This window comes from Lutra lutra, chromosome 5 (assembly GCF_902655055.1).
Source record: "Lutra lutra chromosome 5, mLutLut1.2, whole genome shotgun sequence".
Classification (NCBI taxonomy): Eukaryota; Metazoa; Chordata; class Mammalia; order Carnivora; family Mustelidae; genus Lutra; species Lutra lutra.
Genome location: NC_062282.1, coordinates 94898813 through 94913151, shown reverse-complemented (window position 1 = coordinate 94913151; position 14339 = coordinate 94898813). Strand labels below are relative to the sequence as shown.

Below are 14339 nucleotides of genomic sequence, written 5' to 3'. Positions count from 1 at the left end.
CTCTGGCACAGTCAACTTACACCTAATAAAAAGAATGCTTACACCCAGTAAAAAGCATCTGGCTTTGACTCGGGTCATGATCTCAGGGTCCTGGGATTGAGCCCCGGGCTCCCTGTTCAGCAGGGAATCTGCTTTTCCTTCTCCCCCTTGCACAAAAATAAACTCAAAATGGATGAAGGACAGGAATCCATCAAAATCCTAGAGGACAACACTGGTAACAACCTTTTCGACCTCGGCTGCAGCAACTTTTTGCTAGGCATTTCTGCAGAGGCTAGGGAGACAAAGGCAAAAATGAACTACTGGGACTTCATCAAGATAAAAAGCTTTTGCACAGCAAGGGAACAGTCAATAAAACTAAAAGGCAACCTATGGAATGGGAGAAGGTATTTGTAAATGTCTTATCAGATAAAGGGCTAGCATCCAAAATCTATAAAGAACTTATCAAACTAAACACCCAAAAAACAAAAAAATCCAATCATGAAGTGGGCAGAAGACATGAACAGACACTTACCCAAAGAAGACATACAAATGGCCAACAGACATAGAAAAAAGGTTCAACATCACTTGGCATTAGGGAAATACAAATCAAAACCACAATGAGATACTACCTCACACTGGTCAGAATGGCAAAAATTAACAACACAGGAATCAGCTGATGTTAGTGAGGATGTGGAGAAAAGGGAACTCTCACACCGTTGATGGGAATGCAAACTGATATAGCTACTCTGGAAAACAGTATGGAGGTTCCTCAAAAGTTAAAAATTGAGCTATCCTAATGACCCAGCAACTGCAGTACTAGGTATTAATCCAAAGGATACACACATACGTGATTCAAAATGGCACATGCACCCCAAGGTTATCAGCAAAGTCCACAATAGCCCAAGTATGGAAAGAGCCCAGATGCCCATTGACAGATGAACAGATTAAAAAGATATGGCATATTTGTACAACGGAATAATACTCAGCCATCAAAAGAATAAAATCTTGCCACTTGCAATGACATGGCTGGAACTAGAGGGTATTATGCTAAGAGAAATAAGTCAGTTGGAGAAAGACAAACACCATTTGATTTCATTCATATGTGGAATTTAAGAAACAAAACACATGAACATAGGGGAAGGGAAGAAAAATAAAATAAGATGAAAACAGAGAGGGAGGCAAACCATAGAAGATGCTGAGCTCTAGGAAATAAACTGAGCTGGAGGGAGGTGAATCAGGGGAAGGGATAAGTGGGTGATGGGCATTAAGGAGGGCCCTTGACATAAGGAGCACTGCGTGTTATATGCATTGATGAATCACTAAATTCTACTCCTAAAACTAATAATACAGTGTATGTTAACTAAATTAAATTTGAATAAAGAATTTAAAAAAAAAAAAAGGGCACATGTCTCCTTTCTGCATACATTTGGTTGGCCAGCTCTACTTTGTGAAGTTTCAGTGGCTCCTTTTCCTGCAGCTCCTAAGACAATACTTTATGTTTCTTAATAAATATATATTAATATGCAATTTAAATTATGTGTTCATAGTATGTGGCAATTTCCTCTTGAGTGTAAAAGGACATTTCTCAATGGTACTTTCTGTGCCTCATATTCATAGGCCTGAGTAACAGCAAAACACAGTACATTTGTAGACAATTGCTAGGGGTTCTACCACTGATATAACCGTGTCAATTACTTCTCAGTTGATACTATGCTCTTTGAAGGGGAGGAACTTTGTCCCATTTATTCTGAGTATCTCTTTATTCTTTTAGTACCTAATGTATCATTAGACAGCATAGGCACTAAACATCCACTGAGCAAACTTGTTTTTCTATCTCTTTAAATTCTTTCCAGGCCAGAGGCACCTGGGTGGCTCAGTGGGTTGGGCCTCCGCCTTCAGCTCAGGTTGTGGTCTCAAGGTCCTGGGATTAAGCCCCGAGTGCCCTGCATCGGGTTCTCTGCTAGGCGGGGAGCCTGCTCCCCCTCCCCCTCTCTCTGCCTGCCTGTCTGCCTACCTGTGATCTCTGTCTGTCAGTTAAATAAATAAAATCTTTAAATTCTTTCCAGGCCAAAATTCTTGCCACGTGCTCTCTATGATACAGAACTTTGAGGTTCAATGTCTTCAATTGGACTTACACTGGGAAAAAATCCCCAGTTGTTTCTGAAAGAAAACTTTGGCTAGGCTTGATATTCTCCATAAGCCCAATTCTGTTCCATAAGTACAGTGTTTAATTACAGTTGGCATGTACTTATTTGCATGACTATGTGGTGAATGTATATTTTACTTCACTGACTCCATGATAATAGGAACAATGCTGGTTTTTCTTTCCCTGTATCCCTAAGTCCTAGCATAGAGGTGTCATGTGCTAGCTGCTCAATAAACATGTGTGGAATAAAAGATCTCCTGTTCAGTAATGTATATCTGTTAAAGCTTTTCCTCTTTATGATGACATCAAATCTTCCTCCAGAGTAAAGCAACTAAATCTTCCCTTGACCAGCAGCAGTATAACCTCAAACTCATTGATGCTTAATACTTTAAGAGAAATATGGTATTAATTCATCCATTTATTCGTTCAATCAGTACATATCTGCACTCTTCCTACCATTTGTCAAGCATCATTCTAGAAGCTGATACCTACCATCAGAGTGCTTGCATTCTATGGGGAGAAGGGAAGGAAGAAGACACAATAAACAGTAACTAGTAAGTAGTTAGAAAAAACTTCAGAGGTAAAGGGAGAGAGGCAGGGAATGTTGAGAGGCAGGCAAGACATGAATGGGATTTCCTTCTGCTAAGGAGACATTTGAGCTGGCCAAAGAGTATACCAGAGAAAGGAACATTAAGTGTGATGTGAAGGCCCAGTCTAGAAGGATGGGCAATGTATTAATTCTCTACCAGTGTTTATCAACTGTGGGTGATATCAGCCTTAAAAAACATTTGGTAATCTGAAAAGGGGTATTTTGAGTTTTCACAATGATGTGAGGTAGGTAAGGAGTAAGGAGAAGTTCAAACAACAAAGAATTAAAATAATTGCTCAGCTCAAAATACCCAGTGAAATTTTTGCTGGGGATATCAATTAGAGCATTATTGTTTTTGTTTTCAAATTGCCTCCATTATATTACAAAATGTCAACCAACAAAAAATTGCATGAACTATGATACAACATGCAATAGAATTCCATCTAATGTAAATTTAGTTTATCCTAATACAACTATGTACTCTCAGCCACACTATTTTCTCCATTATGCTGGTTCATTGTCTTTCATACATGATATAGACTAGTTCTCAGTTTAAGAATTCAGGTGATACTTACTCCATTACTGACTCCTCTGCCTCATACTGCAGAGAAAAATCTTCAAATGGAATTGACATACCTTGACCATTTAAATCAATCAGAAAATCATTATCTCATTCTAATGTGGGAACATTTCCCATTCCCTACTTTTCCCGACAGTCATCTCATGTCTTAAGACCAGCTCAAGGGGTGCCTGGGTGGCTCAGTAGGTTAACCCTCTGCCTTCAGCTCAGGTCAGGATCTCAGGGTCCTTGGTCAAGCCCTGCATCAGGCTCTCTGCTTAGGGAGCCTACCCACCCCACCACACCCCCGCCTGCCTCTCTGCCTCCTTGTGATCTCTTTCTGTCAAATAAATAAATAAAATCTTTAAAAAAAAGTTAAGATCAGCTCAAAAGATACCTCATCCACAAAGCTTTTCTCTTCCTTCCCAGTTGCTCACTTTTTAGTACTACCATAGCACTAGACTCCTCTCTCCTTAAGCATGCCTAGACATAACACAAGATTTTTCTTTACCTGCCTGCCTCCAGAGAAAATCATAAGCTCTTCCAGGGCAACAACATTACCCAACCATCTTTGTAGCCCCAGCACCTAGTACAGTGCCTGGTGCGACCAGGCGTTCCATAAGTAACTGTAAGATGAATGGAGAAAGTAATTTCCAAGTTAAGCAAAAAGAGGGGGGGGGGTCGAAATTTACAATGTACCTAAGACCCTAGAAACGCCTGAGTTAGGCTGAAGCAAGAAATAGGACCAGAAGGCTGGTAGATGGAGATATCTGCCTTTGAGGACTTTTTCAAAGTGTTTGCAGAGAGGTGTTAATAGATGGTTTTCTATGCAGTCCTGTTCAGAGGCAGGAGTACGGGACATGACTTCTTGGGATCTTTTCCAATCCTAAGACCCCAGAGCTCCCTTAGTCGGTGCGGTATCACTTCCAGGAGCCCAGGTTCTCTAGATGAGGCGCTCACCTTCCCGTTCGTGGGAGGTTCCTGGATGTAGATGTTGCTCATGGTCAGTGCTCAGGACTCGGCTTCTAATTGGGAATAAGAACGGAGGGCCGATCTCTAAAGCTGTCCACCTATCAGTGAACGCTTCCTTCAGTCGGATGGTCGCGGAAAGCTCCAGTTTGTCAATGTCGCCAAGACAGCGAAACCAAGCACTACCTTTACCCCAAACTAGTTCCTCACGGACGCCGCCATGTCGCCCCCGGACCAGAGCACCGCTAATCCTGAAAAGGGGGGTTCCGATGGGCTCCAGGGAAGCAGGAAAAATAATTAAGAACCCACAGATTAATTTAATTTGTGTTACAATTTTTAAATGCAATCTATAAATTTTGGTGTTTTTTGCTTCATTACGCGTATGGGCAGGTCTCACTCACGGCCCCTCCCCCGAAGTTGGCAGCAATGGTTCGGACCATGTGTGTTCTGTAATATACCTCCCCCGGAAACTGAATCAACGCGACTTGGTTCCGCTATCTCCGGAGGCCTTCCTGGACAGTCACCGAGGTCCCGCGGCGCCGGTGGGAGGAAGAGGCCGCCCTCGCCTTTTGTTGTCCTCGCTGCAGGCGTGAGGCGGGTGTCCTCTCGAAAGCCTACGGCTCCTGCGACCCCTCTTACCAGCGCCATGGCAGTCCCAGGTGAAGACCGACGCCAGGGCCCGTAGGTCTAGGCGAGGAAGGGAGCGGGTAGGGTAGGTTGGGTGCGCTAGGCTGGGGAGTAGCGCCCATGGGGATGGAGGCGGGGGCGTTAAAACGAACAGGCTCGTTTGGTCTCCTTGAAAAAGTGTACACTCCACAAATGATCTCTGGAGGGAAGAAGGAACGACAGAAACTATCTCCCCCACCCCAGCCGAGCTCCCGCGGCGCCGCCTGGATTACAGGGAAAGTGTGTCGTGCGGGGAGGAGGCCGGGAACTGTAGGCCTCGCGGGCGAGGAGCCCAGAAACACGCACTTCACTTCGGTTTGGCTTGAAAATAAAATTCAGGTGGCAACACTTGACGGACCCGAGCAGCCAGAGGCATTGTTTGTCGTGGAAGTCGCAGGGACGAAACTGACGTCTGGGTTCCTTCTCTCTCTTCCTATTGTACGGAGTTCCTGTGCGGCAGTGGACCGGTCGCTGTCCCCCGCTGGGCCTCTCTTTGTGCGTCTGCGGTTTCTTCCCGCTCTCAGGTTCTGTGTCCAGTGGGTACCGACCTACAAGCAGTGAACCCTACGAAATAAGTGCTTAAGAGATTGCTGAGCCACAACTACCAGCTTACTCGGACGTTCTGGTCGGGGAGGGCATCTGCTTAAACCAGGTTTGCTGCGATGTCTCTTGAAGAACCCTGGTTGCAGAAGTTATTTTGAGAATTGTATCCCTCCCCACCCCCCATTCCTCCAGCCCCCAAACACGCAGCTTGGAGATGCACAATGCTCCTTAGTATAGGAGAGACTCAGAAGTGTTACGGTTCAGAAGCCCGAACTCCGTTTTAACCTACCCTTCCCAGTCTTATTTAAGCATGTTTGTACCGTGGCAGCCTTTTCTGAACCATATTTTACGGATCACTATTTCAGGAATAGTGCTCTTTTCTAACCACTGCAGTTTTGGGAGGAGGGGGAATTATGAAAGAGGAAGGATACACTCATTCATACACAGAACTATCTCTATTGCCACGTGCTAGGTAATGTCCTAGGCAATGGGAATACAGTGGTGAACAAGACAGTTGCACTTCACACAGAACTTAGAATGTAGCAATGGGGAGGAAGGACCAAAAAGTCAGACATATGTATGGCAGGGAAAATTTGAAGTCTTCAAGAGCGATAGTAAGGGCACCTCACAGAAGACTAGAGGGGCTAGGAAAATGGACTTCCTAGAGGACGTGGCATTTAGGATGAATCTTGAAGAATTCCAGGAGGGTTGGAATGGTGAGAGAGGAAGTTGCAGCCAGTGGGACTGGATATATAAAGGAGGAGGAAATGTGTGAGAAGAGGAAATAAAAGAAGTAAAAGATACTCCCTATAAATGGAACTCAAAATACAAATGGGAGAGAAGTGAGAAATTAACTAGAGAGCTAATAACAGCTAATAGTTACTAATGTATCAGATGTGTAAATAGTGTTTACTATGTGTCAGATGTGTCACACAGTGTGTCAAGCATTGTATTTTATCTCATTTAACGTCCGTACTGTAAGATAAGTATGAATACTTCAATTTTATATGAGCATACTGAGGGATAAACAAAGTTACTTGCTAATTAAGGGATAGCTAGTAAGTGACAGGTCATGGGGACTCTTCTAGTCCCCATGCACTTATTCATCTTGCTGTGTTATAGTATAACTTACAAAGTAGTTCCTACCTCTTAAAGGACCTTGTAAGCTATGACAAATATTTTGGATATTTTCCCAAGGACTAAAGGAAGCCATTTAAGAGTTTTAAGAGATTCATATTTTGGAAAGATCATTCTGGCTGGACAATAGATTGGAAGGGAACTAGTTTGGAGACAGGTCACTGATTAGGAGTAATTTCTGGTAAGTTATGATGATGCTTCAGGTGTGGTATCAGGAAAGGAGAGAAACACATGGATTGGAGATACATTTTTGATGGTAGACTCACTAGGAATCTGTGACTGACTCGGTGTAGGTGGGTAAGACAGGAAGTGGGGTATACATAGGTTTCATTGTTACACAGTTGGGTGGGGCCATTTTCTACTATAGGTAAAACCTGAGAAGGAGCAGGTTTTAGGGGGATGATGAGAATTTCAGTTTAGGGTTTGTGTTGAGGTATAGTCAGACATATAAATGAAACTATCTAATAGGTAGTAAGAGAGAAAATTTGTAGCTTAGGAAAGAAGCCAGAATCAAAGACCACAGTTTGAGTCATCCACAGGTATAATAGGAGTTGAGACCATTGTAGTGGCTGCCTGTGCTCAGGTAGAGTGTGTAGAGACTGAAGAAAGGGTCTGTGGCTGCAGCCTGGAGCTTATCAACATGTAAGGAGCTAGCAGAGGAAGGCTGGTCTGCGTGGTAGGTTGCCTAGGCGTCGTGAGCCTTCACATCAGCCCTCATGATTCTTGTATTGCACCACTACAACTAGAGTTGAGTTGCTGTCATTCCTAAATGGTTGGTTTTATTACTTGAGCAAGCGTTTTTGAGCACCTACACGGTCTAGATCCTCTAGGGCACACAATATCACAGCTTGTGTTCTCATGAAACAGGTCTAGCAATGAAAGTGGGGTGCTTAAGAAAGAAGAAAAAAAGTGATTTTTTTTTAAAACATCCTTATTGGAATTTCCTTAAACTTAGACCAGTGTTATAGATATGTTAACCTTCTTCCAATTCAAAATAATGGTCCAAAGTGTAATAATCTTAAATTGTGCCATTAAGCTAGATGGCAAGACATGGATAGACTGTTTAAACCCAGCAAAAATGGAGATAATAATTATGACAGCACTGTAAGAGTACAATGCAAGTACCATTAGGAAATAGAGTTACAGAAAATGTTGAGATAATTTCCTGCGTGATCGATCCAGGTAGTAGACTAAAGAAAAATAGGGCTCCACGAGAAACCTTTTGAAATAATTATTGAGAAGGCCAAGTATTATGTTATGCTCTTTTATTTTTAGGTATAATGCTCATATGGATTCAGCATGGCATTTCTTGGGTTGTCTTGCTAGTGATTATTATGATAAGACTATAAAGTGACAAGAATGCTTTCCACAAGTGAAAATCAGCCTCTTTTGTTTTATGCTCACCTACTTCAGCTGTTTTTCCACAGCATTATGTGTAAACATACACCATTATGTAGGCAACACAATGAAATGTGTACTTTCTTAGGGAAATCGTAGACTTTTACTTGTTATTTTAAAAATGACATTTAAGGGCACCTGGGTGGCTCAGTTGGTTAAGTATCTGACTTCTGCGCAGGTCATGATGGGCTAGGGTCCTGGGATGGAGCCCCACATAGGGCTCCTTGCTCAGCGGGAAGTCTGCTTCCCTGTTCGTGCTCACTCTCTCCCTCCCTCTCTCTCAAAATAAAGATATAAAAATCTTTTAAAAAATAATAAAAATGAGCTTTAAATACAGATTTCAGTGAATTTGACTTTCTTTTAGAAACTACTTTGCCCATTCAAGTTGTTAAAATTAGTTCTGAGATTCATGTTGATGATTCACCGTTCCCCATGAAGAGTCTACCTAACACCAGTGTCAGTGAATGTTACCCATGTGGCTGGCACGAAAACTCTTTCTCTCATTCAGTAAAATCTATATAGCCAAGATAGGGAATTTTCTGTAGCCAAAATAACATTACATCTGGCATATGAAAGTGAGTCAATTTTTAAAACATATCACTGTAACTTCTTAGTAATAGAAGTACTCTAAATTACAATGTATCCAATTGCTTTTCATTCCTAAACTGTACATAATTTCTTTTCTCTAGTCTGTGCTGCACATGGCTGCTGAAGTAATTTTCTTAACTATATATCTGATCCTGTCATTCCTGGGGTGGGGTGGGCGGCGGGTGGTAAGAAGTTAGTTCTTGGCTCCTATCTGTGAATTTCATATTTCTCTATCCCCCAGATCAAGATTTTAAATATTTCCATCACCATAGGAAGGTGTTGTTTGTCATTTCCCCCTTCCCTTGCCTAAATAACCGCTAGTTTTATTTCAATTGTCCTTTTTAATTTTTTTATTTTATTATTATTATTGTTATTATTTTAGATTTTATTTATTTACTTAGAAAGCATGAAGGGGGGAGTGTCAGAGGGAGAAGCAGATTCCCTGCTGAGCAGGGAGCCTGATTCGGGACTCGATCCTGGGACTCCAGAATCATGACCTGAGCCGAAGGCAGTCACTTAACCAACTGAGCCACCCAGGCACCCCCTTTTCTTTTTTAATTGTCCTTCTTTTGTAACTGTTCTTCCAGTGCCTATCTTCCTCTGATGGGCCAGTGACACTGCAGACACAAGTTTCACAGCTAGCAACTGGAAGCTGCATACATTACTGATTCCCAAGTGCTAAGTATTAAGTTTCTAACCTCAAATGAACAAGCATTTGTTGAGGACATCTAGCAAGGCTACACCATGCTAAGCAGAGAGCTGTATATAGAATCGAATGGCATGTTCTGGAAGCTAGAAAAACAAGCTCTCTCTACTCCTTTAAGTTTCTGGGAGGTAAAAGACAGCCATTTACTTGAGCCCTTCCACTCAAGTTGTTTAACATTAAGAGTTCTAAATCCAGAGTAAGCCCTTGCTGATATTTAATAAGTAAAGAGATAAAGACCTCTGCAGTTTATTCCTAAAACCATCAGTTAATAAAATTTTGTTATAAATCTATAATGTGCCTTCTCTGAAGAATTTACAAGTGCAGTTAGTTGTTAGAGAATCTTGCACAACAGCAACTCTTATGTTGGGGTTTTTGAGGGAGGTTTTTAGTTTGGTTTTTGAGAAGATAATTCATCCACATGCTGCCGATTTTAAAGGTAGCAAAATGTGTATAGTGACATATCTCTCACCCTTTCTACCCCTGGAGGAACTTCTTTTTTCCAGGTAACTAATTTATATTCTTAGAGGTCTTTTTTGTATATCTCCATCTATATATAAATAAAATCTACATATAATCTGTATTTTACCTATATCTAATCTTCTTTCATACAAATGGCAACATACCATAAGCACTGTTCTATACCTTGCTTTTTTCCTTTATATCTTAGAGATCATCAGATATCATTAAGACTAACCATAATTTATTTATGTCTAAATTATTTCCACTCTTCAACTATTATAAATGATGCTCTAGTGAATAACTTTGTATGTAAGTCAATATAAGTATGAATTTGTGCAAGCAAATTGTGAATATTCATTCCCAAATGGAGAAGTGCTAGGTCAAAGTAGTATGTACATTATAGTTCTGATAGATTTTGTCAGCTTGCTTTCCATGGGGGTGGTATTGATTTATGCTACTATTCAGCACTGTATGGGAGTGTTTCTGCCCCATACTCTCTTCAACCTTTCTTTGCTATTATAATAGGGGAAAATGTAATCTCGGTATAGATTTTAATGTACATTTAATTTATTATGAGTAAGGATGAGCATCTCCATGTTTCAAACTTGTTTCTGTGAGCTTTCTGTTTAGCTCTTTTGCTGATTTTTTTTCTTTGTGTTGGTTGTTGGTTTTTTTCATAATGATTTTCTGAGTTTTATACAGTAGGCATAATTGCCCTTTATTGGTGCTGTGAGTTGCAAATATTTGTTCCTACATTTTCATGTGTCTTGAGTTTGTTTTAGCTGGTCTCTGCCATTTTTTTATGTAGGCAATTTTATAAGTTTTTATAGAAATGGTTTTTGGATTATAGGTCATGATTACAAAGGAACATTTGGAGGGAGACAGTCTCTATTACTCTGAACAGTGTTAGCAAACTTTAAAAGGAATGGAACAAAGAACAGCATGAGAACCTCTGGTGGAGAAATGGCTAACTTCTAATTGAAGTAATAAGGGCCTCTCAACATGGCCTTCCTATTCAGTTTGACATGGATGTTGAGTACAGTTGTGTCAGCAGAGTTCTTGTTCCAAACAACAGAAACTGACTAGTTAATTGAAGAAGAAAATGAAATATCTCAGGTAGCCCACAGAATGTAAGTAAAGGCTAGATAGCAAGACTTGGAACACAGTTGAAACCAAGGGCACCCATAGCCAAGATGGTGGACAGCCCCAGACCTGGTTAGGAGTGCTCTCTGTGGCATCACTGCCACTAGAAACTACACCTTGACAGGAGAATGAGTGAAATGTCCCCACTTCATAGAGTCACTTTTCTCTGATTTATTGTATCAGAGGTGTCAGATTGAACGTCCCAGGTAGAAGCATTCATTTGAAGCCCAGCAGTCGTGAAAATTAGGACGAATGAAGCTTGAAATTTTAACTTAACCAAAAGCTGGGAGGACATAGTTGATATGGAGTTATTTATTTAGAGTTCTTGTTGTGTTGCCCTTTTATGTAAAAGTTACAACTTTGTTAAAGAAGATGACCTACTCTGAAAAAGTTTGATAGTTCGTTCATTCTAAAAGTACGAGATAGAGTTCATCATAAATAAGTTAATTTCTCATAAGTGCTGAGATGAGATAATTTCAGATCTGTCCATTACAACATTTTTAGTTTATCATAGGAATGGTAATGGTGCTTTTAGAACAGTTTTGTTCTGTCTCATTCAGCGTCTATGGTTTCTATGGAAACAGACTTAACATTGACCTGGATTCTCTGAGCTTTTTTTCCAATAGGCAATTATTTCATAATGAAAGAGCCTCAGATTTTATTATTAATAATCCAGTGTTATGCCACAATTCTGCTACAGTGCGGCATATGCATTCCCACCCTATGCAATACAAACCACAAGGTTTATGAGAAAAAATGAGATTGGGGCACAATAGTCAAAAACTTCATCAGTGATACATAAAAAATGATAGAAACCTAATAACAGTAGCACAGTTTTGCACATGTTAATTGGCTAAAAGGCACATAAATAATACAGTAAATAGGGTACTATACCTTGTAAAAGACCTGAAATTTGCTGTGGAAGCAGACTGCGTAAAAATTGCAATTTGTGAATTGTTCTGAAATAATGGTAGGAAGAGGATGATGTGAAATCAGATCAGCGTTATAACAGCTTCTGTGGGTGGGCACTGCTCATAGCACACATGCTGATCTGAGGTCACTAGAAATATTCTGGGGTGAGTCTTTACATGTGTTTTGTATATTCCTAGGAGCCTCAGAGCAACTGGGTACCACTTTCTGCATTCATCTAGGTTTTTCATGGACAAAAGTCACATTATGTTCAAGTCGTTTTCTCTTACATCAATTGCATTGAAACAAATTTTTTGTTTTTAAAACAAGCATTATAGCACACCTGACTGTATTTTTAGTAGGATTATTCAGTAATGTGCATTTTAAAGTAAATTTGGGATTAGAGAAAAATGACTAATATTTTGACTTCATAGTAGTGAAGAGATAGTTTAAAAGTGATCTTTGTTTTGAAATTAACATTGTTTTATATTTGCATCCCATGTACTTTAATTTATTAGTGAATTTGGGCTATATTTCCATGTGAAGGATTTAGGAGTTTGATGCCTTGCATTAAGGTAATGGAATAATTCTTTCCTGACCTTCTGGTTGCCAGAAGCCTTTAATGGAGACGAAAATTAGTTTCAACTCTATATATTATACAACCATAAAAAGGAATGATCTTCTGATATGTGCTACAGTTTGGATGATCTTGAAAACATTATGCTAAGTAAAAAAAGTCAGACACAAAAGAATAAATATTGTATGATTCCACTTATATGAGATTCTTAGAATAGGTAAATTTATAGAGGCAGAAAGTAGGATAGAAATTACCATGGGCTCAGGGTAGGGGGGAATGGGCAGTTATTGTTTAGTAGGTTTAGTTATTGTTTGGGATAATGAAAGATTTTGGAAATAGTGGGGATGGCTGTACAACTTTGTAAATGTTCTCAGTGCTACTGAATTCTACACTTAAAAGTGGTTAAGGGGAAAATTTTATGTATATTTTATTACAAAATCAATTTCAATTTATTTCATCTGTTACTATCTTCCAATATTGCTTGCGTGTAGCACTAATGATACAGAGACACTGTAAATATTTCTGAACATCACTTAGACTGGATATGTGACTAGCAGTTTGTTTTCTCTTGTCAGAATCTGATTGCTGAATTCAGATGTTTCTTAGAATAGCTAGCAATTAAAGTATTTTTCTGGATTTTCACCAATTCCTTTTAAAAAATCGGTTTTTCTTCTAAAGGAGAGCAGAAAAACATTTGTTATCTCAAATGTTCATATACATATGTATAATAACTAGTATATATAGTTAATATATGTATACATATACATATATAACTAATTATTTACATTTGAGGGACAAGCTGAAACACTCTGGAATTTCTTCCTTAGTGTTCTAGAATTCCTGGAATGTTTAAGCTCTTGACTCTAACACTGCACTTCTGTTAGAGAAAAATATATTCTGGAATTATTTTTGAAATACTGTCAAATAAAATAACTTGAGTGAATTGGCTTTTCCAGTGATTTCTAACATCCATAACAATTGAATGAATAGGGTTACTAATTTGGGTCGGGAATGATTTTTTTTTAAAGAAAGAAATTCTACAAAAAGAGGTTTCTTAGCTTTTTCATGTGAAAAAAATCTTGCATTTCTTCTTTTTACATGTCTCCTAAAATGTCATCCAATTTTATTTCAGGTTGCAACAAGGACAGTGTCCGAGCTGGCTGTAAAAAATGTGGATATCGTAAGTACATTAAAAAAAATAATATTTCAAAGAGTGAATCATTGCCTCTTTGGGCTGTGTGATTTGGCATCCTGATTTCAGTGTCCTGATTTCAGCTTAGTTCTGTAGCCCTATTATTCAGCCCGGGTTTGCAGATGATTCAGAAATTGCTCTGTCAGCCCTAAACAGTTCCTTTCTTCCCTGCTGTAGACTCAGTGACAGGTGGCTATATATTTAGTGACTAGCAAAGATGTCAGATTCAAGTGGGGTAGATTTAGGAGACTGGAGAGAGTATATCCAGAAAAAAAAAAGTACACATATACTTAATCTTTTACTCCTTGTCTTTCTAGATACTGGGTGAAAAGGGGAAAGCAGTGAAAATTATTTTTAAAGGTTTTTCCTATTGATTAAATTCAGTCTTTTTAAGGATGAAATTGGTCCTAGAATTTCTGCTCACAGGCAAAAGTTGATGTAAACAGTCATTCATCTCTATTATGATCAATGAAATGGAATAGAAAAGTAAACTTTAGGGGCACCTGGGTGGCTCAATGGGTTAAGCCGCTGCCTTCGGCTCAGGTCATGATCTCAGAGTCCTGGGATCGAACCCCACATCGGGCTCTCTGCTCAGCAGGGAGCCTGCTTCCTCCTCTCTCTCTGCCTGCCTCTCTGCCTGCTTGTGATCTCTCTGTCAAATAAATAAATAAAATCTTTAAAAAAAAAAAAAAAAAAGAAAAGAAAAGTAAACTTTAACATATACAATTACATAACTTAAATTTGTAATTATGTACCACAAATATCATTTCTTTAGTCAA

At 39.6% G+C, this 14339-nt stretch overlaps 2 protein-coding genes across 5 annotated transcripts in view; one reads left to right on the top strand and one right to left on the bottom strand.

Moving 5' to 3' along the window:
• Nucleotides 1–4649, bottom strand: part of CWC27 (CWC27 spliceosome associated cyclophilin) — a 196688-nt gene extending 192039 nt beyond the window's left edge. The window contains exon 1 of one of the 2 annotated variants that reach the window (XM_047728916.1): nt 4234–4649. In XM_047728916.1, coding sequence (XP_047584872.1) covers nt 4234–4275 — 42 coding nt within the window. In that variant the 5' untranslated portion in view covers nt 4276–4649. The remainder of the gene's footprint in view (nt 1–4233) is intronic. The other variant, XM_047728915.1, reaches the window with a different exon arrangement.
• A 66-nt stretch (nt 4650–4715) lies between these two features.
• SREK1IP1 (SREK1 interacting protein 1) overlaps nt 4716–14339 on the top strand; it is a 63507-nt gene continuing 53883 nt past the window's right edge. For 2 of the 3 annotated variants that reach the window (XM_047728921.1, XM_047728919.1), the window contains exons 1-2: nt 4720–4901; nt 13501–13548. In XM_047728921.1, coding sequence (XP_047584877.1) covers nt 4889–4901; nt 13501–13548 — 61 coding nt within the window. In that variant the 5' untranslated portion in view covers nt 4720–4888. Of the gene's footprint in view, nt 4902–13500; nt 13549–14339 lie in introns of all 3 variants that reach the window. The other variant, XM_047728918.1, reaches the window with a different exon arrangement.